A 26,714-nucleotide genomic window follows, 5' to 3' on the forward strand; every position below is an offset into this window, starting at 1 on the left:
TGAGCAGTCTATTGCTCCTATGACTCCTAGGGAATCCCTTCAAAAGATCACTGCATATAAAAATAAATGACATTATTGATCATTCTTAATATGTACTGTATTTTTATGATGCATTTTTTAGGTGCTCTCTAAGTGAAATTTTGTTTATCCCTAAAAACTCTCTCTGCAAAGTGCTCTTCTCACAATTTGCACTGAAATGTCCACAGGATTACGAAGAAATGGTGAAGCCATTGCAACATACACTAAGTTGAATTAGTTGCGTCACTTATATGTCACTGCTCACAGCTGATTGGTCCAATTTCAGTTTGAGATCTTTTAAACAGAACATAACCTGCCCCGAGCCACTTTCATGGTGCCTGAAACCCAGGGATGGCTCAAACTAAACTGAAACGAGCACAGAGCCACTATCTCAGCACACCAGAGGCATATGGATCCTTGCAACAATAGATACTGTAGATGGGCAGGGTTGACACATATATATTATAAATAATATTTCCAAAAGTTTTGGGGTGGAGAAGTAGGCCTATGTTTTATATGTACAGTCAAGGGCATAGACTTGGCTTGGACATTTGGGTTGCAGCGTGAAGCATTTACATGCTTGGTCATGGTATAAATACTGTAAAAAGATTGTACTTGCTTGTTTTGATTAGTAACAAAATGGGCTCTTATTTTTATATATCAAAAACTATTTTGTTGTACTTTGTTCAGCCATTAGCTGTTTATCTCTAACCACTACTTCCTACAGCAAAGTAAATTTATTCAAACAACCAATAAGAGAAAACAATGAGAGATAAATAATCTTTATGACGAGCACAAAGCCTCTGGCACATACTGACGGTTGTGTATTCGAGTGCCAAGCTAGTCTCATAGAACGCACATTAACATAAAATTTTTGAGTTTTACGTGCCTTGTTCAACATTTCGCCGCAGTTTCCTGGTGAAATGACCACTAGAGGCGCTACAACAACTATGCTTTTTATTAACTTTCTGACAAATTGGGAGTACAATGGCTGATTATGACTTTATTAACACTTATATTACTCATACACTGCTGTGTTATGAAATCAAAATACTTTTTCTCAGAACCGAAGTGTTTAGTTTTAATGAAAGCCATCTTTATCAATAGAGATGTGAACTCTTTAAGATTGTTGACTGCATTAGTTTATAATTTACGGTTAGACTACCAGTTTTAGATTATTAGTAATCAAAGTGACTGAAATTCGTTTAAGGTGATGCATGTAATTTGTTCTCCACTGGCGTCACCAAATGAAATAGCTAGAGTAATGATTTTCTAAAAGGTTCTCTAAACATTCCCACCATCTTCCATTGGTATGTCAAAACAGATAATCCTGCCCCAAACTCACACCATTGGTTGAACCAATATTGCTGTGTCTGTCTGGTCAGTTTTTACACTTCAACCTCTAAATGATTTATAGTTGACTTTCTTCATATTATTCTGGGATAAGAGAAAGTATTGTGGAGTGGTGGTGGCATAGTGGCTAAAGCACAGGGCTGTTAATCAGAAGGTCACTGGTTCAAACCCCAAGGCCACCATCATTGTGTCCTTGAGCAAGGCACTTAACTCCAGGTTGCTCCGGGGGGATTGTCCCTGTAATAAGGGCACTGTAAGTCCCTTTGAATAAAAGCGTCTGCCAAATGCATAAATGTAAATGTAAATAAAAAAATGACACATCAACTTTAAATGAGGGATTCTTTAATGACAGCAAAGATTATAACAAAAACACTATGCCAACAGCGACCTATGTCCGAGTCCTAAGTATACATAAAACAGTAAGGGAGAATCTACTAACACCCGGATGATCTACTATTTCCAGTAAAATTCTGAAATGCGGATCGACTTGACACTTTACTGTTGGATGGCTCTTCTCATCTTTAAGTGCTGTCTATACCAAGAAAGTCAAATGGTGCTTGGTTATCAAAACCAGAGTATATTATTTTTTGCAGTTGTTGTTATTATGTCTTATATTTCAGTCACGGGTCAAAACCTGCATCCCCTGATGAAGTATGTCCGGAAATTTTTCATACTTGCATGCATATCTAAAGAACGTACTGTTTTACCAGCCGAGAAGTGCATTCTTCATATTCTACATATTCTAACAGAATGCAATTTCAGACACAGCTAATGTCATCATTATTGAGAATTTTTATCTGTGTAATAGGCTAATCAGCATACAGAGGTGAGTATGTGATTGAGTTACATTAAACTTTTACTTTAAGAGAAATCTTTTTGTTAGAGCATCTCAAGTTCATATCCATCACAAGACTGCCATGACGTAGGATTAGGTCTTATCTGCAATTAATGTAGACAGAACATTTGAAAGTTTGAAAACCTTACTGATATTGCTGATAGTGTGATTCTTGCTGTGCACATTTTCTGTTATCACCCCATAACCTCGGGTTACCAGAGGGTACATGCGTGTGTAACTGGGAGGGGCAAGGACTTTATATTTACAGACACTTTACTGAACTGACTGCACTTGAGAGAGGAAACAGATAGGAGTACAATCTAAATGAGCTATTTTACACTCTGAATTTGAAGACAAATTTGCAAATGGAAAACAGAAAAGTCAATCTCAATTGAGAATGCAAACAGCAAGTGACAACATAATGGAGGAAGGGAGAATTCAAGGCCATATGGTACCTATCGTGGGATCCACTTTGAGGATCAAGAGTGAATGTATCAGAGTGGTTCTAGCTGAGACCCTCTGCACATTCATCATGATGGTAAGGGGCCGCTTTGTTTTTGAGAATTCATTATGCTGCTTAATAGTGACTAATTTACATTTTCAATGCATAAATAATTGTCAACATGTAATGATGCCAAGGTTGAAAAACAATTCATTACTATATTCCCGGTTAGATATTTTGCTTGATTTTTTTTTTTGTATCAGTTCATTAATTCAGATATTTTCAGTGGGATTTCAGCATTGTGTACTTGTCACTTGACTTTGAATCACATGTCTGCCATACACACACACACACGTTGTGTTTCCATGTTTTAAGGGGACTTTCCATAGACATAATGGTTTTTATACTGTACAAACGATATATTCAATCCCCTAAACCTAACCCTACCCCTAAACCTAACCCTCACTGAAAACTTTCTGCATTTTTACATTTTGAAAAAACACAATTTAGTATGATTTATAAGCTGTTTTCCTCATGGGGAAATGTCCCCACAAGGACAAACATTTCGAGTTTTACTATACCTATGGGGACATTTGGTCCCCACGAAGTGATACATACATGCTCACACACACACACACACACACACACACACACACACACACACACACACACACACACACACACACACAGTAGGAGTGGTCAGTAGCTTGACATTGCCAACATAAGTAATTTGGATCAGGCTTTGCCATTCATATTTCCTATTCTTAGACACATTGGCATGTAACATTCTTTCCACCACTGCCAGGTGAAATGTTTTAAATCTGAGTGTTACTGTGTGACCACTTCAAATAATAAACGGGACCAAAATTTGTTACTTTTTACATAGCTCTCTTAAATACTTGATTCTGATTGGTCAACCACAGCATTCGGCAACAGTAGGTTGAAAGTTTTCTGCTGAAATTGGTCTGTGCTTACCAAAATTCAAATCATTACCACCCCCCTAGTGACCAAAGGTGAAAAATTTAAATGTTTTATAGTTGTAAATGATTTCCACTCCCCTAATCCAAACCCCAACCCTAAACCTAACTGTTAGTGGATTAAAGATGTAATTTTAGAGAGAAAATGCAACCTCCAAATTGTGCTTACCATTGTTTACATCAGTGCAATTACTTGCTGGTTTCCATGGGACCTGGAATCAATATTTCACATAAAAAATTAAAAAAATAAAAATCCAAATTTGTGACCATTTCGTGTTATTTTTTCAATATTTGATTTACATTTATTTATTACGTTATAAGTAGGATAATGTATGGCCAGCTTATTATTAATGCTAAATAACCCCTTCCTGCTAAACTAATCCCCCAAAAACAGCTTAAACCAACCTAAGATAGTTTGCTGGTCTTAGCTAGTTTAAGCTGTTCATCCAGTCTGGCCAAGCTGGAATGTACCCAAAACACCTCTAAAAACAGCCACCAGATCAGCCTGATAGACCAACTAAGACAAGGAAATCATCTTAGACTGGTTTAAACTGCATTTTCTTCCTTTTTTACTATAAATTCCCATTTTCACATTCTTCTTTTTGTTGTTGTTGGGTGAATCGCATTCTTCATGCATATCACCACCTACTGGGTAGAGAGGAGAATTTATAGTAAAAACAGACTTAAATTATCTGTTTCTCACCCACACAAATCATATTGCTTCTGAAGTCATGGAGTTAACCACTGGAGTCTTATGGATTGCTTTTATGCTGCCTTTATGTCCTTTTTGTTCTGGCCACCCTTCACTTGCATTGAATGGACCTACAGAGCTAAGATATTCTTATTTTTTTCAATTTTGTGTGAACCATCCCTTTAATGAAATTGCTCAAGTATTGAGTTCTAGAGTCATTAGCTCAGAGCATTGGCTGTTTTGAGAAATTGCTTGTTATTTTGAGCAAAGAACTTAAACTTAGAATTAAAATTAGTGAATTAATTGTACACAGTCTATTATTTAGTGACTCTGACAGAATGTCATTGAATTCCAGGTGTTTGGTCTCGGGTCTGTGGCCCAAGTAGTCACGGGAAGTGGAGTATTTGGAGAGTACCTCAGTATAAATGTGGGCTTTGGGCTGGGCGTGGCGATGGGCGTGCACATTGGTGGCAAAGTGTCAGGTAAGACAAAACCAATGCCAACTCAGTGCTTTCTTAATTTGCCATATTACAAGATTTTATCAAGTAATCATACAAAAATGTATTTTACTACTTAGGAGCTCATATGAACGCAGCCGTTTCATTCACAATGTGTGTGTTTGGCCGTTTGCACTGGAAAATGCTCCCATTATATGTCCTCGCCCAGTTTATTGGTTCCTTCCTTGCAGCTGGGACTGTATTTTCACTTTATTATGGTGAGCAAATAGTCATTTAGTAAAAAATAAATAAACTAGCCTTAGATGGTTTGCTGATCTTAGCTGGTTTATACCAGCCTGACCCGGCTAAGAGACCAGCAAACCAGGTTAGGCTGAACTAAGCTGTTTATCTCAGCAGTTAAGTGTTTGAATAGATCAAAACATGCTAAGATTTTAATGATCATATTGTACTGTTTTATAGATGCTATACATCATTACTGTGGGGGCAATTTCACTGTATCTGGCCCAAAAGCAACAGCTGGGATCTTTGCAACATATCCAGCCCCTTACATCTCAATCTATACAGGATTCTTAGATCAGGTATTACAAGAAGAATATAAACACTCTTTAGTGAACTACAACATGAAACAAAAATCTAATAATGTACAAAAATTACTTTCATGTGTTGATATTTTTTCCATTCACATTAATACATTCAATAGATGGGCATGTAATTGGCCATGCTAGTGAAACGGTAGCCAGCTGGTATGTGTAAACCTCACTCCACTGGCCACAAGAGGTGCACTAGTGACTGATGCTAGAGGCTGTAGCCTTTAGTCTCCTCATTAGCGTGTCCGCCTCCCATGCCGGCTGACGCCGGTTCGAATCTCGCTTGGATCGGATCGAATGGGACAGGTTACAGTGGTGCTGTGTCCCCGATGGGAGTGAGGTTTAGGGGGGTGAGTGTACGGGAGCCAGCTGGTATGTGATAGTTGTGCAGTGTGTGTAAACCTCACTCCCCTGACCTCAAGAGGCACACTAGGGGCTGTAGCATTTAGCCTCCTTGTTCCAATCCCGCTCAGAGCAGGTCAAGTAGGTCCAGTTACACTATCGCCATGCTAAACTACAAAAATACTATTTTGCAATTTTCCAGAAAAGTTGTTATACATTGTTTTGTTTTTTTTTTGCAATTAAATATAGCTTTGACTTTGGCAATACTTAATCATTTTATATTTTATTTGTGCAAATCTATGTGGCAGCATTTTGTCTCCATAGCTGTCGAAAATAGAAAAAGAGTCTTGACTTTATATATCTGGATCAGGTTCTGGGCACTGCCATGCTGCTGCTGTGTCTGATGGCCTTTGCAGACCAGAGAAACCAGCCGGTTATTCCTGGAGGTGAACCTGTGAGTGTCGGGCTCCTGGTGCTTCTGATCGGAATCTCTCTGGGGAGCAACAGTGGCTATGCCATCAATCCCACACGAGACTTAGCGCCAAGAGTCTTCACACTGATTGCGGGTTGGGGCCTTGATGTGTTTAGGTAAATAGAAATCAAAATCTAAATAAAATAAAAACTATATTTATTTGGATTTTCAGACTTGAAATCATCTGGGTTGTTTTTAAATTTGTCCAGAAGTCAACAAAAGGACTAGTCACATTACTGAACTGAGTATCAGATCAGAACAGATAATACGTTTCAAACCTAGTCAGACTGTGGCAGGAACAAAATGTTAGCAAGCCTGAAATTTGTCACTTTCAGTGTAATTGAATGCAAAAAGTATTTACATACACTAAAGTTATTGATTTGACGTCAATTAGTTACTTATATTGTTAGTTACTTATATAATACACATTATATTACAGCACTGTTTTTTTGCTCTTCACTTTTTCTCTAGGGCAGGCAATGGCTGGTGGTGGGTACCTCTGGTGGCACCCTTATTTGGAGGAGCGATTGGGGCTTTAATCTACAAAGCTTTTGTAGAGCTACACCATTACAGTGACATAAAGACACAATCTATAAGGGATCCTGAATGTGTTCCTCTAGATAAGTGCAAGAACGGTAGTACAGAGATAGGTGTGTGAGAGTTCAGTTATCATAGACCAAGAATGGGATAGGGACCAAAAAAAGGGAAGCGTCTTCTCTACTAGGACACACTGTCTCTATCACAGGGAAGCCAGGCATTTTCCAGACCAAATGAGAAAGGCCAACCTTCAGGATATCTTCAGAATTCTTCATCTGAGCTACAGAGAAACTTGATCCCTCTTATCTACAGAGGAATAAGCTACTGAAGAATCTCAGGGCGTAATTTAAGTATCAAAAAGAGAAGTTTTAAAGAATCTTTTCCAAACAATGACAGTTCAATAGTGACCACAACTGTCAAGCTCCAAAAAGACACAACAAATGTACAATTAAATGATCATAACCTGCATTTCTTTACAATACATGCGAGAACCAATTCCACTGGGCTTCAATGATTTTCCTTAATGTGAATGCGGACGCAAAGAAATTTCAGAACTTTGACATGGGTTGACTATCTCTGAACTCGTATATCTTTAATTCGTTAAAATCAGTCAACAAATGCAAAATATATCTGATTTAAGGAAATCTTTAATAGTTATGTGTTATTTTTTCCATACACCCATTCATGGGCGTCAACACATGAATATAAATTAAGAATAAAAGCCAAGCATGAGCTAACAGTACAACGTGCTTGTAAGAGAGAACAATTCATGCGCATTTAAGAGTGCTGTGGGGTCATCGCTTAATCATGCCATGTCTCCCTGAGACCCCCTGTCCTTTGGCTGTGTTCCCTCCACTGGCTGGCACCTGTGCTGGCTGCTTCTTCTTAGGTGTGGGTGGCTTGGCCTTTCCGCGGAATGCCTTGGCTGGGTCAAGCTTGTTTAATAAAGGTTCACTGGCTGTGTCATGATTGGGGTCACAATGGAACGTCAGTGGTTGGTACAAGGCTGCCCATTGCTGGATCAAGAGATCAATAAAATGGAAAGTAAAAAGACCAGCTGTCATTGACATCTAATTGGTCTGTGTTTGTATCAATGGATTCAAATCTGAAGCTCTGGAGATAATTTAAAGAGTTCTTTAAATGTGTTTAAAACAGAACATTTAAAGCCAACATGAACATTTAGCAGTCACAACTTATTTTACTTCCGTAATGTGATGCATTTCTGAGTGAAACAGGATATTCAATGTAAAACAAATGTAAAGGCAGGAATAGATTTGATACATCTAGAATTGATTGTATCATCAGAATTGGTTGTTCCATACAAGGCTGGAGCCATATCGAGTACATTTTGAATTCATGTTGAAGTCAGTGTCATCTTTAAGTCAATAAAGTAGATACTTTGTACAGTACATTGTTTGCTTTTACATTAACAACAGTTTACAAAATTGAATCAAAATGCCAAAGGCAATTCATTGCAAATTTACCTCTATTGCACTATGACAAAGTGTTTCAAAAACATTTTAAATTTTTGCAATGATTAACTATTGCAATCATTAACTTGGATTTAAAGGATTGGGTTCAATACAAGTTAAGTTCAATTAAAGAGATAGTTCGACCAAAAATGAAAATGATCTCATCATTTAATCACCCTCATGCCATCCAAGATGTGTATAACTTTCTTTATTCTGCTAAACACAAACACAATGTTTTAAAAGAATATCTCGGCTCTGTTGGTCCGTTCAATGCAAGTGAATGGGTCCAAAACGAACATAAAGGCAGCATAAAAGTAATCCATACCCCTCATGTGGTTTAATCCATGTCTTCATAGAAAATATGATAGGTCTCAATGAGAAACAGATCTATATTTAAGTACTTTTTTACTATAAATTCTCCTCCTTGCCCAGTAGATGGCGATAAGCACGAAGAATGGACATCACCAAAAATCAAAGAAGAATGTGAATGTGAACGTGGGTCTTTTTTTTTTTTTTTTTTTTTTTTAAATGTATAGCCGCAAGATGTAAACAATATACGTGGGACATGACTTTAGTGTAAAAAAATTGCTTATAGGCTATCCAGTATTACTACTTTGTTGTCATGGGTTACAAATCCCTGTAATCCCGATATTGGATACAAATTTACACATACAGTATAAGGTTAGTAAGTGATTTTATCACACTAAAATAATATTAGCATGTTTTTTTTATATATATATCTTGTGGCTATGCATTTGAAACCATGTGTATTTTAGAGTTTATGGACTGGACACTTTTACTTCCAATGCAAGTGCCTTACTGTAACTGCTTTTTATTAATATATGAAAAAATGAAATTTGGTAATCAACATTATCCCACAAATGCTTTTGATTGAGTTTATCTTGTATTGAACCCGGAATATTCCTTTAATTAAAATGAAAAGAGTTCATAGACTATAGTTAAAGGCACAAACTGTTTATAATAAATATATATAAGAAGGGCCTTGCTAGTTCCTATGTAGATCACCTTAGCTTGTGGGCTGGGGCCATAAGGAGTGAAATTATACTGCCACTCTGGCAGACCCAGATAAGTGATCATAAGCCGGTAGTAAGCAGTGAAGGAGGGGGTGAGACAGTGCCAGAAAAGAGATCGGTCCAAGAACCACACCTCGCACTGCTGGGCTATTACACCTACACAGAAACAGCCAGCAGAAATAGAGGATACAGAAACAGGCCAGATGGTAGTTTATAATGAAATAAACATTTTGTATATCAACACATTATATCTTCCTGAATTACATGCTTGATGCATAGTCACCTGGAGAGCAACTCTTGTAAACAAGGCAGACTTTGCCATTCCCATTGCAGGTGTCCAGCTCAAAGATGCGGCTGCGAGAATCAAAATGAGGTTGTTCAGGATCATCAGATTCTAAAAAAGATATATAAACATTTCAAAAGATAAAATTAAATGTGTAATCTATACTAGAACATTTACTGAATTAAAATGCCCCAAGATTTCTCACCCCCAAAAAATCTCACCTTCTAAATCATCATCAAAATCAAGATCAGCTAAGGTAGGTGCATTGGGGAGGGAATATACACTTGACTGAATCAGAGGACGTAACTGAGCAAGACTGTTGATCACCATGCAACCCACTGAAACTACTTCATCTGTAATACACAAATCATATATGTGTTAGATGTTATTAAAAACAATATCATGCATCAACATTTTAATGAAAAATACTGATCATATCTGAAATTGTATTTTTTGGTAAATAGGCTTAAAAAAGGTCTCCTTTTAAGGAATCAATAAAATAGTAAATAGATGGGTTAAGAGAGTGTATGCATTAGACAACTCACTTCCCAGCTTAGAGTTCCAGGTAAGTAGGAAGCCATCTGTCGTGAGATAGAAATCTCTGAGATCTTCAGGCAATGCACAGTTGTTTTTCTGGTGGACAAGCAAGAATAAAGGTGTCTTTACACTGCAGAGTTAAGCCTACTCTGTGGCATTTCTGATGCTGCTTTGGTTCTGTGTAAATGAAATGCAGCTTCAAAGCAGCTTTAAATGTTGTTGTCAAAGTCTGTGTAAATACACCTAAATACCACTTCAGATACAGATTTTGTGCTACCTTTGCAATGTGGAAATGGCTTAAAACACCTGGTCAAGTCATTTTTATATGTATAGCGCTTTTCACAATGCACAATCACAATTTTCACAATCATTTCAGATCAGCTTTATAGAAAAGCATGCCATAATCCCCCCAGTAAGCAAGCCAAAGGCAACATGACTGTGGGGGGAAAAAAAATAAAAAAAATCCATAAGATGTTTAGTTAGTGGAGAGAAAAAACCTTGAGAGGAACCAGAATTAGCTGGGGAAGGCAATCTTCCTCTGGCTTTACAATAATATGTAAATATGCCAATACTATTTAACAATACACTGCATTAATTAAAGGAATAGTTCACCCCAAAATGAAAATTCCATCTTTGTTTTTGTTCAGCAGAAGAAAGAAAGTCATACACACCTGGAATGGCATGAGGCAATATTTTAGTAAGGTCATGTTTAAAATTGTAGGATAATGGGGGCCTGGGTAGCTCAGGGAGTATTGACGCTGAATACCACCCCTGGAGTCGTAAGTTTGAATCCAGGGTGTACTGAGTGACTCCAGCCTTGTCTCCTAAGCAACCAAATTGGCCCGGTTGCTAGGGAGGGTAAAGTCACATGGGGTAACCTCCTCCTAGTCTCGATTAAGTGGTTCTCGCTCTCAATGGGGCGCGTGGTAAGTTGTGCATGGATCGCGGAGAGTAGCATTAGTCTCCACATGCTTTGAGTCTCCATGGTGTCATGCACAACGAGGCACGTGATATGATGCGCGGATTGACGGTCTCAGATGTGGAGGCAACTGAGACCTGTCCTCTGCCACCCGGATTGAGGTGAGTAACCGCGCCACCAAGAGGATATATATAATACCTTCATACCTGCTCCCAGGACATAAGGCATCGTTTTTCTGCAGGGGCTTTCTCTGCAAATCGTACATCCAACACACCTGGAAGACTCTCTGTCAAATAGGACACAAGAAATCACAATCATGCAATGAAAGTTTCTTTATATGCATAATATCAAACAATTATTTTATATTCGGAAATCATACTTGGGATAGTGTGTCTGAAAGCTTAGGCAGAAATGCAGGCTACTGCATTCTGTTGTCTATAATTATGTAAATGAAGCATTGTCCACTCACCCAAAACTCGAGTTATGCCAAAGGTGAGTCTATCTACAAATCCCTTGATGGTTTTGTCATCTCTTGCATCCTCCATTCCGAAATAACGCAAACAAACATATATCACTTGTAATGTTGCTGCATAGTCACGCCGAATGGATGCTCTCGGTCTCCACGTACGGAGACCCAAAACATTGCGATTCCCAATCCAATTGGCCAGAAATATGACAGATGAGTTATTGGACCAGTAATATTCTCAGTAGGCGGGAGTGAGGTGTGAATATTAACCAATCACACACAACGGAGATGGAAAAGAGGAGGAGCTCTGGGGCGTCATGTGGAAGTGGCGGTTGTTTCAGTATGGCGGCGGTTGCTGAGGGTGCAGCTGGGAATGGATTTTACTGGATTCGTGACAGTATCCTTTTATTTATTAGCATTATTTTGTTCCATATATCTGTGTAAATGTGTTTGAGTACATATAAAGGTAGACCAACATTGGTTTAGCTAGTATAAACCTCTGAAGATGATGAAAGTGGTCAGTTTTGATTAGATACAGTGGGGCTATTAGCTTGTTAGCGGATTATCATTGTCAGTTTAACTAGTATTGCACTGAACTGTAGTTGTTATACACTAAACTGCTGTTGTACTGTACTAAACTATATGTTTACTGTACAGAACGGGTGAATCTGACGAAACCTGTCAAGAAAACGTCCTAGTCATATTTAAGCCCAAATCAAATATGAAATTATTTTCTTTATGAAAAATATAAAGCCTGCAATTTGGACCATTAAGATTTGTTTGCATTGTGAAATTGCCTAACTGTTATGGAAATAATGTTATAATTTAAAAACATACTAATAATTTGTGATTTTCTTTTGACTACAGTCATTGTGAAGTACGAAATGTTTCTTGCATAGATTGTAATAGTAAAGTAATAATACTGCAGTTCTTGTGTACCTTTTGTTAACTCAAAGCTGTCATATAAAATGTCATGGGTCATATAAATGCTTTTGTTTTTGTAAATGGATTTGATGTCTGTTGAGAGATCTTTGGTCTTTTTGTTTTTTTTTTCTGTTGGATGCACATGGTTTCAGCATCTGAGAGACATTTCAGCAGTATTTTCCTTAACTAGCTTAGAATCAGATGAAGAGGAGTCCACAGTTTTTGTTACAGGTGAGATCTAAATACATATTTTTTTTTAGGCAGCGATTGGCAAATCCTGAACTCTGACAACATGTTGACAGCTCTTTGCCTACTGATTGATGTTTGAAAGCTGAAGTATCTTTCATCTTTGGTGAAACACAGATCTTAACTGCACTTGCTTTATACTGTTTTATGATTTTGTGTGCTTAAAGAGTTTTCTGTCATCTCTTTCTCTCTTAGGAATGAGCAGGAACAATAAGTTTGGCTCTTCAAATAATACAGAGGGAAAGATTAAAAGAAAATCTGGCAACATGGATAAAAGTGGAAAGAAACCAGGTTTACCTTTGGCAATGGAATGTACTGAGACGGTCATTGGAAAAAGTTCAGCTCAGAAACTTTTGCCTACCGTAGCCAAATCAAAAACTGTTACACCTGCACCAGAACCAGACCAGTCTCCTCTTACTTTAGCCCAGGTGAGCATTGACTTTCTTAAACAGAATATTTACAGTGCTTGAGGTAAAATCCCTCTTACTACTAGTATTACTTCTCCAACTTTTATACAGTAATGTAATCTGTTTGTTTTGATGATATTTGCAGCATTATATGTATTTTATGTTTTTAGTTTTTATCTTTATATTTTTGAAAGATTACATTTAAGATAATTATTTTACTTACACCGATCAGCCACAACATTAAAACCACCTGCCTAATATTGTGGAGGTCCCCCTCGTGCTGCCAAAACAGTGCCAACCCACATCCCAGAATAGCAGTCTGGCCATTCTCTGTTGATCTCTCTCATCAACAAGGCGTTTCCATTAGCACAACTGCCGCTCATTTGATGTTTTTTGGTTTTGGTACAATTATCCAATCAGCCAATCATGTGGCCGAAGTGCATAAAATCATGCATTTATGGGTTAGGCGCTTCAGTTAATGTTCATATCAATCATCATAAAGGGAAAAATGTGATCTCAATCATTTGGACAATGATTGTTGGTGCCAGACTGGCTGGTTTGAGTATTTCTGTAACTGCTGATCTCCTGGGATTTTTACACACAACAGTCTCTAGAATATACTCAGAATGGTGCCAATTAAAACCAAAAAACATCCAGTGTGGGGCAGTTCTATCCACAGAACTGCCCCACACTGGATGTTTTTTTGGTTTTAATTGGCACCATTCTGAGTATATTCTAGAGACTGTTGATGACCTCTCTCATCAACAAGGTCAACAGAGAATGGCCAGACTGGTTTGAACTGACAAAGTCTACGGTAACTTGGATAACCACTCTGTACAATTGTGAGAAGAACATCATCTCAGAATGCTATTCTAAGATGTGGTTTGGTGCAGTTTTGGCGGCAAGTGGGGGACCTACACAATATTAGTCAGGTGGTTTTAATGTTGTGGCTGATTGGTGTATACTCCATTTTAAACCCTAATGTTATCATTACTGGAAAATCAAGTTTTGAAATGTAAGGTTTTGGGCTCATAACTCAAATATCGGAATTCCTTGAACTGAATTTTCTTAAAAATCCATAGACTTAAATTTTTAAGTGTTAATAATTCAAACTATTGAGTACAAAATTGAGGCTTTTAATTGGGATACCCGCAATACTTTGCACTTGAATTATTTAACTAGTTTTTTTGGACAAATGGAACATATGGGGGCATTTAAATAGTCGTTATTAAGAATTCATAGAGGTTTTAGCTCGTTTGTAGCACTATTTATGTTGTTTTGTTGCAAATAGTTATGTTATGTGTCACATTAGTGTGATCTGTGTCCCCTTTGGCCAAGTTGGACCCTGTTAGCTCAATTCTTGTGCATGTGCAACTAAACCATATATGCATATCTGTGGAGAAGTAAGTTTATTTAATAATTTAACTAGAATCTGTTATAATATTCATTCATTAAGTTGTGCTATTTTATGACCTACATTTTTTTAATTAAGTAGAGACAACAATATTTATATAACAAGCCTGAGTTAAGTCTACTGTAATTACCGCAACTAAAATAATTTCATTCTATATGAACACCAAGAGAATTGAACTTAATTAAGCAAGTTTTGGAGACACTGTTACTCAATCAATTGAGTAGAGTCAACTTATTAGGGTTTTCAGTGTGACAATGTTCACAATTCCTGTGATGATGTCACTGTGATGAGGCAATATTTGTGCACTGACATTGGGATGATTTTTTTTCTTTTATCAAGGATCATCTTGCAAGCGGTTGTCTTTGATAATGTTAAAAAGGTTCTCTGGTTAGGGTTCTGTCCAACAAAGCTGTTGAAGTCTTAAAAAAATGTGTCTCTTTATGATTTCTAATATGTAGATGTGCTAAATACAGTACACATCTGGACCAATGTGCTAAAATGACTAAGTGTCTGTTCTGAACTGTAGGCACTTTCCATCACTGCCCAAGCCAAAAGTAAGCCATCACTGAAGGATCTCTGCCCAGAGGACAAGCGTCGCATTGCCAATCTCATTCAGGAGCTGGCCAGGTAAAGCCCTATGATGCATTTTACCCTAAATGAATGATTATAGTAACCCTTCAGCCAATGTGCTTTTCTGTGTATAGTGGTGCAACTTTGTATCTGATATGAAGCTCATATTGTTTGTGTGTATTTGCACAGAGTAAGTGAAGAAAAGGAAGAATCTGTACAGAAGCTCAGGGATGAACAGGAGACCTTTGAGAAGAAAATCCAACAGCTAGAGCAACAAAACCAACTTATTGTTCAAGAGAGAGAAAGTATCCTTATAAATCACATACAGAAATGATAAGAACCCTCTGGTCGACCAGAACCTTTAAGGTATAGTTACATTTCCAGATGGTAAACCTGTGATTGCAAGGCAGGAAAAGAATAGGAAGGAAACATAATAAAAGAGAAGTTTTAATTAAGCTTTGGTATTAGGTTGTAGTTCTTCATAAGTGAAATGCTGCAACAGAGCTGCTTTGCCGTAATCTTAATTCCGTGCAACTAGAAGTCTTTGCAGTGCAAAGTGGCTATATGGTTAAATTATAGAAGTAGCAAATATATGAAAGAAAGATGACCAGTTGGAATCTAGCATGCAAATATTATTTGATCACAACATCGTTGATGGTTTTGAGTCAATGGCAAGTTTTAAACTTTAATTCTAAAGGAATAGTTCTCCCAAAAATGAAAATGATTTACTCACTCATGTTGTTCCAAACCAGTATTGCTTTCTGTCTTATGCAGAACACAGAAGAACAAATTTTTAACGAATGTCCCTGTCTGTCTTTTCAATACAATGATAGTTGAGCACCCAAAAGTATCATTAACACCAAAAAGCTTTTTATATTCCGGAGGATACAATCATTTATTGTAGAGACTGGGGAGAGGGACAATGAGTGAGTCAGTGACATTTTTTGAAAAATAGTGCAAATAGCACCCATGCTAATACTGAAAACATGCATCTTTTGTATATTGTATAAAGTCTGGCATCAACTCACAATCTATTTCTAAAAGTAAAAAGGCAGCATTTTATTGAGAAGGCAGCTGACCGTGAGACAAACACTCCTATATATTCAATGTTATTTTCATGATTTCTACAAGCTTTAAAATTGAAATTAAAAGCAATATTTTATAAATCAACATGAAACATGGTCCTAATGTGTTGGAAAAAAAAGCAATTAATTATTTTCAGAGGTACCTTTTATATGCCCTTTTTAATGTTAAAGGAATATTCTGGATTCAAGTAAAGCTCAATCAACAGAATTTGTGGCATAATATTGATTTCCACAAAAATTTATTTAGATTTGCCAGTCCTTTTGTTTAAAAAAAGCAAAAATCTGGGTTTCAGTGAGGCACTTACAACGGAAGTGAATACGCTTACAAAAATTGAGTTCATGGCAAATTTGCTGCAGACTTGCCAATTCGCCACTGATCATTTTCACATGCAAATGAGCTTTGCAGCAAATTGTCCATTGTTGCCAAAGGTTTGCTGCAGGTTCACCACTGCCGGTGAAGAGCTGCAAACGTCTGACGAACATTTGCGGCGAATCACAAGCTCATTTGCATGTGAAAATAATGTGTGGCAAGTTTGCAGTTTGTTTGCCAGAACTGTAGATTTCTATAAGGGTGGGGGCCATTTATACTCACTTTTTCAAAGTATAGCCACAAAACATAAACAATATGCATGTAAACATGATTTTAGTTAAATAAAATCACTTACTAACCTTTTCTGTGTAAAGTTATAGCCAATTTCACAACTTTGCCATGATGATGTAATGTCACCAAACCCTAAAGTGACTGCAAAAAAGACAATTTAAACAACTTTACAGCTCACATAATTAATGTGTTTTAACAGAAGAATTAATGTACGGGTGTTTTTATACTGTAAAATGATATGCTTCATATTTCTGCCTTTTAAACCTTTCAAAATTTGGCCACATTCACTTCCTTTTTAAGTGCCTCACTGTAACCCAGATGCTTTTTAATAAAGAAAAGGAACGAGTTGAAATTATTTTTGTGGTAATCAACATTATGCTACAAATGCTGTCCATTGAGCTTAACTTGGATTGAACATATAATGTTCCTTTATGTAGTCCATATAGCTTAGATATCATATTTCAAGTCTTCAGAGGTCATGCAATAGTTTTTTATTTCTTCATGAGAAACAACCTGAAATGTAAAATAAAAAAAAGAATAATAATCTTGACACCCATTTATTTGCCTTGATTTGAGGGGTTCTTGCTCAGCAAACTCTATTAGATGGCTTCAGAAGACTTGGAATATGATACACAAGATGCATGGACTACTGTTACACTTTTGGGATTTTTAAGCCTTAAAGTAAGTCACTATCAACTACCAATTTCTTTAAAAGACAAACCAGGAAATTTATTAAAAATTCACAAATGTTTTATTTTTTGTAAAGTATGAGAATTTAATTTGTGGATAAACTCTTCCTTTAAATATCTTAAAAAGTGTGAAGTTCACAATTACAAAAATAAATCATTCCAACTTTTGGTGTGCTATCTACAAAACAATGTTTGAATGGAGTCTGTACATGAAGTGTTTCAGGCTGAATTCATTGCATACGTTTAGTACAAAGGGGCTATAGAACCAACTTCTAACTAGGTTTTTTTGAGCAATGACAATACAGTGTTGTCTTGCAAGCACTGTTGTTAGAATGGAATATTTTAATGGAAGGGCTGAATTAGAGGGGCAGGATATGTATAGTCTTCTCCCAACTGCATGCATTACCAGTGCCCTGTTTTGTTTTTGTGCCTCAGTGTTGGTTTTAACTGACAGTGATGGATTTACAATTTTTACCACTACACTCTTTTGTCAGTGAGTTGCCAGCCTTGCTGGCAATATTTATTCAAAGTCATAGACATTTATGGTTGCGTGAGTAATTCAAATAGACTACTGAAGCTTAATATGCGATGACTGAAATCTCTGCTCATTGGAGATGTCACTGGAAAGTATTTTGTGTTGTAGACCAACAGGGGGCAGTGTTGCCTAAGCCCTGGTTGTTTGTCAGCCTTGTCGTGACTTCTGTAGGGGAATAACACCACAGGAGGTCGTTGAGATGCTTTTGAATTACACGCATGTTTGAAGGGGCGAGGATTGACTTTAGCCTTAAATGCCGTGCAAGGGTAGACATGGCGTATTGCTGTACTCTTACTTTCAAACGTATTTAAAGATGAAAGAGTCTTGCTTTATTTGCAGTATGATCGTGTGAATTCCAAAATAACACAGTGTGCAGTTTCTTTGTTGTTTGTCTACATTTAATATTAACTATTACAGGTGCCAGGTTTTGTGCTCAGGGATTGGACTTTTCCTTGGTTTGGGTCGGGCTGCTTTTAATTTTCATTTGAAATTGAAACAGCTGGCATTGATCACATGACCACTGGGAACAACGTGGGTTTCTTCTCGTGCCAACATGTCATCTTGCTGGCACATCACTAACTTCTCGCAGTTCGGATACTCCCTTTTTTTCCTCACAGCTCTGCCAGCTTCGGTGATCCTGCTTTGGTCAAAATACATGGCCAACCATCCGTTTTGCCCAACACTGTGAAATATGAAGAGTAATCGCAGGCTGCTAAAATGCAAATTTGGCAGGATGGCTCTGAAATTACGTGAGCTCAACTCAATTAAATGCACTCTGCTGTCTGGCATTTCCACTGAAATTCTAAACTCCATTAGAGAGCAAGATTGTAGCATAAGACAAACTGTATGAAAGCCCCCTATGGAGACAGGGCAGTCTCTAAAGTTATCAGACAGTTTTTTAAAGGTCTGATAACGTTTTAGGAGGGAAGCAAATAGACAAACTGACCTATGGAGGTTTGTGTTGAAAACTTTTTGCGCAATCGTCCCTATCTCATCTGCCAAGATTTTGATTATCAAGAGGAAATATCCCCTCATCCATTGAAACCTGGGAGGGGAAAAAAGTGATAAGTTACATTCAGTGCGTAAGAAAAATTTGAAGCTCGTGTTTGGAATGAAATTTGAATTTTCTCAAGCCTGTCTTTGGCATTCAACACCATGACTCTTAACAGTAGATTTCATTACAGAGAAGCTTGCAATCTTTGTTCTTCACAAGGAATTTACATCAAGAAGCATGGAAGACACAATGGAGAAGTTGAATGTATTCATCAATGGCATTAATCTTATTGAAGTTTGCATGCAAATTTTTCTGAATTCTGTGAATGGATCAGCGCAGTAGAAGACCTTTTGTATCCTATATTTTGTCCGAGTATCCTGGCAGCTTTCTTGGTTGGGCACAAACCTCCACTGAAATACCACTTCATCACAAACCCACCACTCGCATATTGTTTATGAGCAATTACCTTCCCAGACATTCTAATAATTGGAAGTAATAAACCGCATACTTGCAGTTAATGAAGTCTCATAATATATAAATAATCAAGTCATCAGTGGGTTCGTGAGTCACTTTTGCTGTTATTTAAAATGAAACCGCAGTTGTGTAAACTGTCCTCCTATCGATTTACATCACAATCTACACACACACACAAAAACACTTTTCGTCCAAGAGGCACAAGGCCCCGTAAAATATTCTCTTCAGCACGATTTTGTTCTACCTTGTGGTGCATTTCATTATTTTATTTCTGCGCAGGCTGACAAGGGAGTGAATCATGTTGACAGCGCCTGTCTGAAATATCGAATGCAAACCCTGATTCTGTGTATTTTTGGATGGGGGTGGAGACATTATGCCTGCAGCTTTCTATGCTCCTGATGTAGGCTCTTGGAATGAGCTCTGATTGGCCGGCAGCCAACAGAGGTGCCTGCACGGTGGGGAGCGGGAGAGAATCTTATCAGTCCTGCTCCAGTCGCTCCAGATTACCAGTCGCTGAGCATTCCTGGACACCCTTCTGTTAATGTATTAATATGTGTATTTACACCCAGCCTGTCTATCGGTGTATCAGAAGCCTCCCATCAGCTGGGAGTTAGATGCCTGCATGTGATGCGCTCTATCTTTTAGATGTGCTTCCCGTTCTCATTACACATGAGACTCCTATTTATGGTAAAGGCTGTAAATTCTGTCATTTACTTACCCTGATGTAGTTCCAATCCTGTATGACTCCCGGTATATATATATATATCTTTATTTGTTTGGCTGTTATTAGATAAAATGTTTTAATTGCTTTTAATCTAATAATTTTTCATAGTTAATTGCGATTAATCTCTGATTATAAAAGTAGTCAAATTTGACTCTATATGTTCTTATTTCCTTTCATAATGCATTTATTTGTTCTTTGGAAAGGACAACGCAATAGAACAAAACAATACAGTATTTAAAAAAATGCTTTATTAACATTTTACAATCTCCACAGTATAAAGACAGAAATTCACTAAAATAGCTCCAATTTGAGTAACATTAAACATTTCACAAAGTTTAAGTGGGATGTTGACTGATTGAAAGAACTAGTATTCATTTCAGTGCACATTTAAGCCTCATTTAATATTAATCAGTCGGCAGGCTGTCTTTTCACTTTAGATATGCTGCATTGAACTCCAAATGAAACGCGCGTCTTGTTCTGCTTTTAGCAGTGGCACTTCCAATATAAAGATAATTCATCCGAACTGTCCGGTGATCTTTAGCTTACACTTCAGAAGCTCTGACAACGGGTACAAAGTTTGAATTATATGAAATTTTTGCGGAGCAGCAACAGTGAGAAAAACTAGCTGCACAGTGGGCTTGTAAGTGTTGAAATGCTTATGTGGTAAAATGCTGACTTACAAAAGACATGTGAAAGACTTCAATGGTGTCCCACAAACTCCCTTCAGCATTAGTCTTATAAGAGGTTCTTTCTCCAGCATTTGATCATTGGGATTCACTGTTGTGTGTTTGTTTTTAGTGTGTATGAGTGTAATGTCCCCAGTAAACACATTGCAAAGGCCCCACCCTCTAACAGTGTTTACGACTCACACAGAGCTCAATAAAATGTCAAATCGGTTCATGCCTTGACCGCGATTACGAAAAATGCACATTTTAAATGAATCGCATGAGTTAACGTGTTAACGCTGACAGCGCTATTTATTTGTCACAACAAAATTCAGTTTCTCTTCTAAACTTGTTTTCTTTCCTTTCGATTATTGCAATTCTCTGAAATGTGCACTTTGCTAGATTACATTATGTAAGGTGAATATGAAACAATCAAGCATGTTCGGCAACATGGGAAAAGGAATTTAGGCAGGAAATGTATAGTTCCCAGCATGCTTTGCATGGGACTTGATGAAGAGAGTAAACATTTTGAAATTAAGTGGTTTTTTTTTTGCATTTTTTTTGAGCAAGATTAAAAAAAGCGGAAGACTTAATGTTGTTGATTTTGGGATTTTTATTTGATTCTGTTATGCTTGGTTACCATTGTGGTGAAGAGTGTAGCTTTTGCTTAGGTTGAGGATGGGTACACAGGTTTACTTGGGGTGCTTTCACACTAGTACTTTTGGTACACACCCAGAGTCAAATGATGGAAATGTTTGGTTCATTTGGGTGGTGAAAACGCTGTTTTCCGAACTCTGGTGCGCACTCCGGTTCGCTTTAGAAGGTGGTCTGGGTTACGGTACGTGTGAACTTCAGTACAGTTTGCTGCTGATATGAACACAATCGTACCAAATCGCGGAAGTAAACTGCTTGTGATGACCAATGATTTGTGTCTTTGCAGGCTCCAGATTCACATCATTGCACATTCAATGCCTCTACGGGAGACAAATACAAGTGTTGTTTGTGCATGGCAAGTTTTCAAGTCCCTAACAGGAGTCCTGACTGTCCGTTGTAGTTTCTTTCTGTCTGATTTGGTGGCAGAACCAAACCAGACAGATATATGGGGCTTTTCCACTGCACAACTCAACTCAGCTTGACTCACCTGATACTGTTTTTAGTACCATCTCGGTCGAGGTTCCAAAATATAACTGTGAATGAAATGTGAACTGACATCTTACAACTAAATTGAACAAAAAAAGAGATCTTAATCCTTAAAGTCCAGAAACTGGTGGAAATACACCTGTGACCTTGCATCAGTTGAATTTCTATTCTAAGTTGGTTGGCAGATATAAACAGCATACAGTTTGAGGCTGTTTACACAAAGTATTTTTGCATCTGTCTGCACTGTTTTAAAAAATATATATTTTTCTGCATAAACATGTACTAGATGGACTTTTAGTAATGTGTCTCAAGATATTTAAATTTTTCATCCATTTGTTGTGTTCCGTCTACCTTCTATTAATTGACATTTTGGCTAATGAACTATATTATTTGGCAAAACAATTTATTATAATTAATTATAAATTATGTCGCTATGGTCTGTGTGTTATATCGTTTCTAACAGCTCATGTTAACCATTGTAAAATCCCTGTAACACATTGCTTTGTGGATTTTTGCTTTTAATTTTAGTTTACATCCCATATCTTGTTTTCATTATCTATTGACTATTCTAGAGATGCCTTGCTTTTAGGTAAGATTTACCACACTGATTGTATGGCTATTGGATTGTGTGGCTGTTGAGCAGAAGGAGGATTTAGGGCATATTGACATAGTAATGGCAGAGATATGAGGCCTATAAATAATCTCTATAACTTTCAAACATTCAATAGGTTTAATCTGTGTTCCTCTTGAGTGCCAGGGCCTTGAGGTTTTATGACGATCGCTGAGCGGCTGTACTCTGCGAGACTGATTATTAAGAAGAAAGACCAAAAAATGTCCTAATGCTGCAGTTGAAATTCTATTGCTTTTTAGGTTGGAAAATTAGATATACCATATTAGACAATAATATCAAATAATTAGACAAGTTCAGTGCCATTTAATTTTAAACCATTTACAAATCAAAGCACCCCAAAGAGGCTTTGCTGCCTTACAGAAATGTGAACCTGCCCAGGCAGAATGCAGTACAACCAATACAAGCACTGCAGAGTGTGTGAAAATGAGTAAGCGAGCTTGCGTCATTCTGTCATTAGTTGGTGCACCCGGTTGTGGACGTGGTTCTGTTCAAGATCAGTTGAGTTCTGTTCCAGATCAGTTGAGTTCTGCCCAGTGCTGCATGTGTGCCAGCTCTCTCTGTCTCACAGCCTGGCATCCTGCCCACCCCTGCCCAGCCAGACCCAGATGGAGGAGTGTGTAAAGCCCTCACCCTGAAGAAACACTTCCATCTCCTCTCAGCAGTTCTGGTTTCTTTTCTCTGTTCTCTGTCTGTGCACTTTTTCAAAAAGTCACAAACATGACTGCAGGTATTGGCTGCTGGGATACAGCCAGAGAAACTCAAATGTTGTTAACCAGGAGAGGTCCAACTGGTCTTTTCCTCTCCTTGATATAAGGACACAGTAGTGCAGTTGTTTCTATGAAATAAATTCCTAGACCAGTTCTTCTTGGATATTTTCCTCAATTACCTACACTTAGACAAATTTTAGATTGTACTTGGCCAGTTGTGTGTATTTCCCCAACTACAGTGGAATTCTTTCTTTTCATATATTTGTTCATACCAGTAATGTTATTTATTCATTGATAATTTGGGGTGGAAATTGATTTTATCCACCGGAATAAAATCCAATTTATTAAGTGGCTAACCAAATTATACATACTAAAATGAAAATGGTTAGCTGAAAGAATTGCATCCCTAACAATTGACCTAGTGATCCAAAAAACAAAACAATGAATAGTAGCAAAATAGTTTAGTAAATTTGGATAGTCGACATTTGGTTAACCATTTGATGCAGCTCTATTCAAATACAAAATCACTATTCGGTTATTGTACACATTTAATAGAGGTCTTCGACTCGACCTGAACTCAATGAGTTCCGGCAAACCGTCTGGTTTTCGGGCCACGTTTGATATAGTTTTTGAAGTATAGGGTGAGTTAGAAACTGTTCAAATATGCATTTGTGTGCGTATGTGCTGTTTTCCTATATACTGTTAAAGTGCTGGACGGACGTCCTTGACTTGCCTTTGAATCTCGCTGCATTTTCTTTCAGTGTCTCACGCAGGATCGGCACATTTTTAGACACCAATTAAAGTTAAAAATAGCTTTTTATAAATGCATCTCAAAACACCTGCATTGTTTCTGTTCTGAAGAAGTTCAGGTTGCAAAGAGGATTTAATGTAACTATTACACCATAAAACAAAGTGGAAGTGGTGGTGGTGTAGTGGCTAAAGCACAGGGCTGTTAATCAGAAGGTCACAGGTTCTAACCCCATGGCCACCACCATTGTGTCCTTGAGTAAGGCACTTAACTCCAGGTTGCTCCGGGGGGATTGTCCCTGTAATAATTGCACTGTAAGTCGCTTTGGATAAAAGCGTCTGCCAAATGCATAAATGTAAATGTAAATGTGAAACATGATTCCAGTTTAAAGTTTTATCAAGCAAAATTTCAGTGCTTGATAAACAGTAAGAGAGTGTTTTTCCCTTTTGCTCTGGTGTGCATATTTACATACAATAATTAGACAAGTTCAGTGCCATGTAAGTTCAGGCTCAACGTTTGATTATTTTGTTTGACGAGATTTGTTTGCAAGATTTTATCACTTGAACATCAATGTATTGCTCTATTTAGGCACACTTTCTTTGCTGCCTTTGAGTAATTGAAGAAATTCCATTGCAATTAAAAGCTCTTTATTCCAGGGTCCCAACTCCTGATGGAAAACTGATTAACCGTTCGTGAAACCTTGCGTTTAACCGAAAGTTAAAAACGATAACCTTGCACATCTCAAAATAGAAATGCACAGTTTCATTATATGTTTTCAGATTTGAAAAATTTGATCCTCTTACTTTCAAGAACAAGGGTCTGAACTATCGAACAAGAATACATCTAGGGATAGTAACGAATAGTATTTGCTATGCCTCGTAGGCCTATCAGCTCTGGGCCTTTCAAACTATATATTTGGGTATTTAACTTGACATAGCTGCAGTTACTTGTTATATTTTGGGCACCACATTGACCCTCAAGGAGCTTTTTTCCCCTTTTCCTTCCCTATACAGTCTCTTGCCTACTCAGAATTAGGCTGGCAACACTACATTATGGGAAATGGATTACTATGTCTGCTTGTAAAGAGAGGGAGTTTTAGTGTAAGTAGGAACAGAGGCAGAGTTATTCAGTGCGTATTGACCCTTGACTCGCGGCACAGGCCTGCAGCAGCAGTACAGAGAGTGTCAGGAGCTGCTGGGACTCTATCAGCAGTACCTCTCCCAACAGCAAGATAAACTCAAAAAGTCTATCACCCTGCTCAATCAGTCTGGCTCCCACAGCAAGGTGAGTACTGTGTGAGTGTGTGAGTGTATGAGAGAGTGTGTGAGTGTGTAAGGTTAAATGTGGCTCAGAGTGAATGTGCAAAATCTGGATCCTTTGTTTTCGTCTAATGTTAGAATTTATGCTGATGTATCATTGTATCATATGGCCATAGCAGGTAGAGGGTATAGTTAGTAGGGTGTACAAATTATTTCCTTGATTGAACATTGTATTATTGGTCATTGGGCATTAATCAATTAATTGGTGTCACAATTATTGATAGACTGATATACTGTATTGTCCAGACTGATTAATCAGTGGATATTTGGCCATTTCAAGATGATTGGCATCTGCCAGCACTTTTTTTATTCTTAAAATATTTAAGTTAATTTTGAGAAAATATTATACGTACATTCATTTTAATTTCAGCCATTTTTGTGTTTTATTTTAAATCAATACATTTTATATAAAAATGCATGTAGTACAGATTTTTATAATCAACCATTTGGTAGATTGTTTGAGTCAATAGTCAACTAGTACGTCCTAAGGAAGCCCAGTATAATTAGACTGTTTTTGGGTAACATCCACTAGATTTAGGTGTTTCAAGGGGAGTTTCTAAAAGCTGGACAAAGCACAACAAAATGGAACCGAACTTTTTCAAACATTTTCAATAGTTTAACTGTTTTTAATATGCCACACTTATGGCGCAAGCAGAATGCCTAAATGCCAGACTGTGTCCTAAATGAACACCCTCATACAGATGTATACGGTAAGTGCAACCTTCTACAAAGTAACTGACAGATGTTTAAAAAAAAAAAAAAGGAAAAACTAGAAGGTAAATATTACCTTTTATTGCTCTAAACTATCATAGTCCTCATAAAAAGAATATTTATGGATTATGCATAATAACCAGAACATGTCTCACAAGCAGGTGATTTGAAGTCAGACAGTAATTGTCTTTATTGTTGAAGGCATTGAATTTGTTACAAAAGTGGTGTTGTGATGGCTGTAGCAGCAGTGCTTTGAAGGGAATTAATTTAGAGATGCAACTTCTCAGAGAGAAGCATTAGCGTGCTGACACTCATAGCATCCATAACAGTTAACCTGTCAGCACGCTAAAAGGACATCCAGAATGTTGCATCTCTTAATACATCCCCATTTAATGCACTATCGCTTAACATATTAAAGCAAAAACAAAATGAGAAAAAACATCTAGATAAAATCACCAACTAGTTAACCATCCTGCCCCTTCTTTTACATATAACATTAATTCATATCAGCTTATCTCATAAAATCAGACAAAATCACACGTTGTTTTAGTTTAAGTATATACAGTCACCTTGTTCACCCTCCTTAAGCTGGTGTATGGTAAATTAACTCATCCCTGGAACCTTAGCTGTGAGTAAATCATGTTTACATGCCCCGTGACCTCCTCTTGAATTAGTCAGTGGACCACTTCGGTCCCCTCAGAGGTGGT

General features: G+C 37.4%; 3 protein-coding genes across 5 annotated transcripts in view; 2 read left to right on the plus strand and 1 right to left on the minus strand.

The window, feature by feature from the left end:
• The first annotated feature begins 2,507 nt into the window (after positions 1 to 2,507).
• Positions 2,508 to 7,462, plus strand: LOC127625206 (aquaporin-7-like). Its single transcript, XM_052100342.1, has 6 exons — positions 2,508 to 2,744; positions 4,672 to 4,798; positions 4,894 to 5,031; positions 5,234 to 5,352; positions 6,074 to 6,291; positions 6,647 to 7,462. Exons 1-6 carry the CDS (start codon positions 2,604 to 2,606, stop codon positions 6,831 to 6,833), a joined length of 930 nt encoding a protein of 309 aa, XP_051956302.1. The 5' UTR covers positions 2,508 to 2,603; the 3' UTR covers positions 6,834 to 7,462.
• Positions 7,463 to 7,499: 37 nt separating this feature from the next.
• Positions 7,500 to 11,573, minus strand: tpgs2 (tubulin polyglutamylase complex subunit 2). Of its 2 annotated transcripts, none has more exons than XM_052100344.1 (7): positions 11,427 to 11,573; positions 11,156 to 11,243; positions 10,047 to 10,134; positions 9,723 to 9,854; positions 9,502 to 9,612; positions 9,211 to 9,374; positions 7,500 to 7,728 (listed from the first exon to the last, which is right to left on the minus strand). In XM_052100344.1, exons 2-7 carry the CDS (start codon positions 11,183 to 11,185, stop codon positions 7,507 to 7,509), a joined length of 747 nt encoding a protein of 248 aa, XP_051956304.1. In that variant the 5' UTR covers positions 11,186 to 11,243; positions 11,427 to 11,573; the 3' UTR covers positions 7,500 to 7,506. The 2 variants fall into 2 exon arrangements, with proteins under 2 accessions (XP_051956304.1, XP_051956303.1); XM_052100343.1 differs by having other exon boundaries at positions 11,164 to 11,243; positions 11,427 to 11,567.
• A 180-nt stretch (positions 11,574 to 11,753) lies between these two features.
• The window catches only part of LOC127625205 (protein hinderin-like), a 32,197-nt gene continuing 17,236 nt past the window's right edge, over positions 11,754 to 26,714 (plus strand). For both annotated transcript variants that reach the window (XM_052100340.1, XM_052100341.1), the window contains exons 1-6: positions 11,754 to 11,820; positions 12,543 to 12,578; positions 12,789 to 13,021; positions 14,941 to 15,041; positions 15,174 to 15,289; positions 25,137 to 25,261. In XM_052100340.1, the coding sequence (XP_051956300.1) occupies positions 11,766 to 11,820; positions 12,543 to 12,578; positions 12,789 to 13,021; positions 14,941 to 15,041; positions 15,174 to 15,289; positions 25,137 to 25,261 (666 nt within the window). In that variant the 5' untranslated portion in view covers positions 11,754 to 11,765. The remainder of the gene's footprint in view (positions 11,821 to 12,542; positions 12,579 to 12,788; positions 13,022 to 14,940; positions 15,042 to 15,173; positions 15,290 to 25,136; positions 25,262 to 26,714) is intronic.

Source organism: Xyrauchen texanus, chromosome 31, assembly GCF_025860055.1.
Source record: "Xyrauchen texanus isolate HMW12.3.18 chromosome 31, RBS_HiC_50CHRs, whole genome shotgun sequence".
Taxonomy (NCBI): Eukaryota; Metazoa; Chordata; class Actinopteri; order Cypriniformes; family Catostomidae; genus Xyrauchen; species Xyrauchen texanus.

What these genes read in the sequence shown, in the direction of transcription:
- LOC127625206 (XM_052100342.1), top strand. Translation starts at nt 2,604, where the DNA reads ATGCAAACAGCAAGTGACAACATAATGGAGGAAGGGAGAATTCAAGGC. An exon ending in CATTGGTGGCAAAGTGTCAG is followed by an intron (nt 4,799 to 4,893) that starts GTAAGACAAAAC and finishes TTTACTACTTAG; the next exon opens with GAGCTCATATGAACGCAGCC. An exon ending in TGGGGCCTTGATGTGTTTAG is followed by an intron (nt 6,292 to 6,646) that starts GTAAATAGAAAT and finishes CTTTTTCTCTAG; the next exon opens with GGCAGGCAATGGCTGGTGGT.
- tpgs2 (XM_052100343.1), bottom strand. Translation starts at nt 11,502, where the DNA reads ATGGAGGATGCAAGAGATGACAAAACCATCAAGGGATTTGTAGATAGA. An exon ending in GCCTTATGTCCTGGGAGCAG is followed by an intron (nt 10,135 to 11,163) that starts GTATGAAGGTAT and finishes CTTGTCCACCAG; the next exon opens with AAAAACAACTGTGCATTGCC. An exon ending in TTACAAGAGTTGCTCTCCAG is followed by an intron (nt 9,375 to 9,501) that starts GTGACTATGCAT and finishes GTTTCTGTGTAG; the next exon opens with GTGTAATAGCCCAGCAGTGC.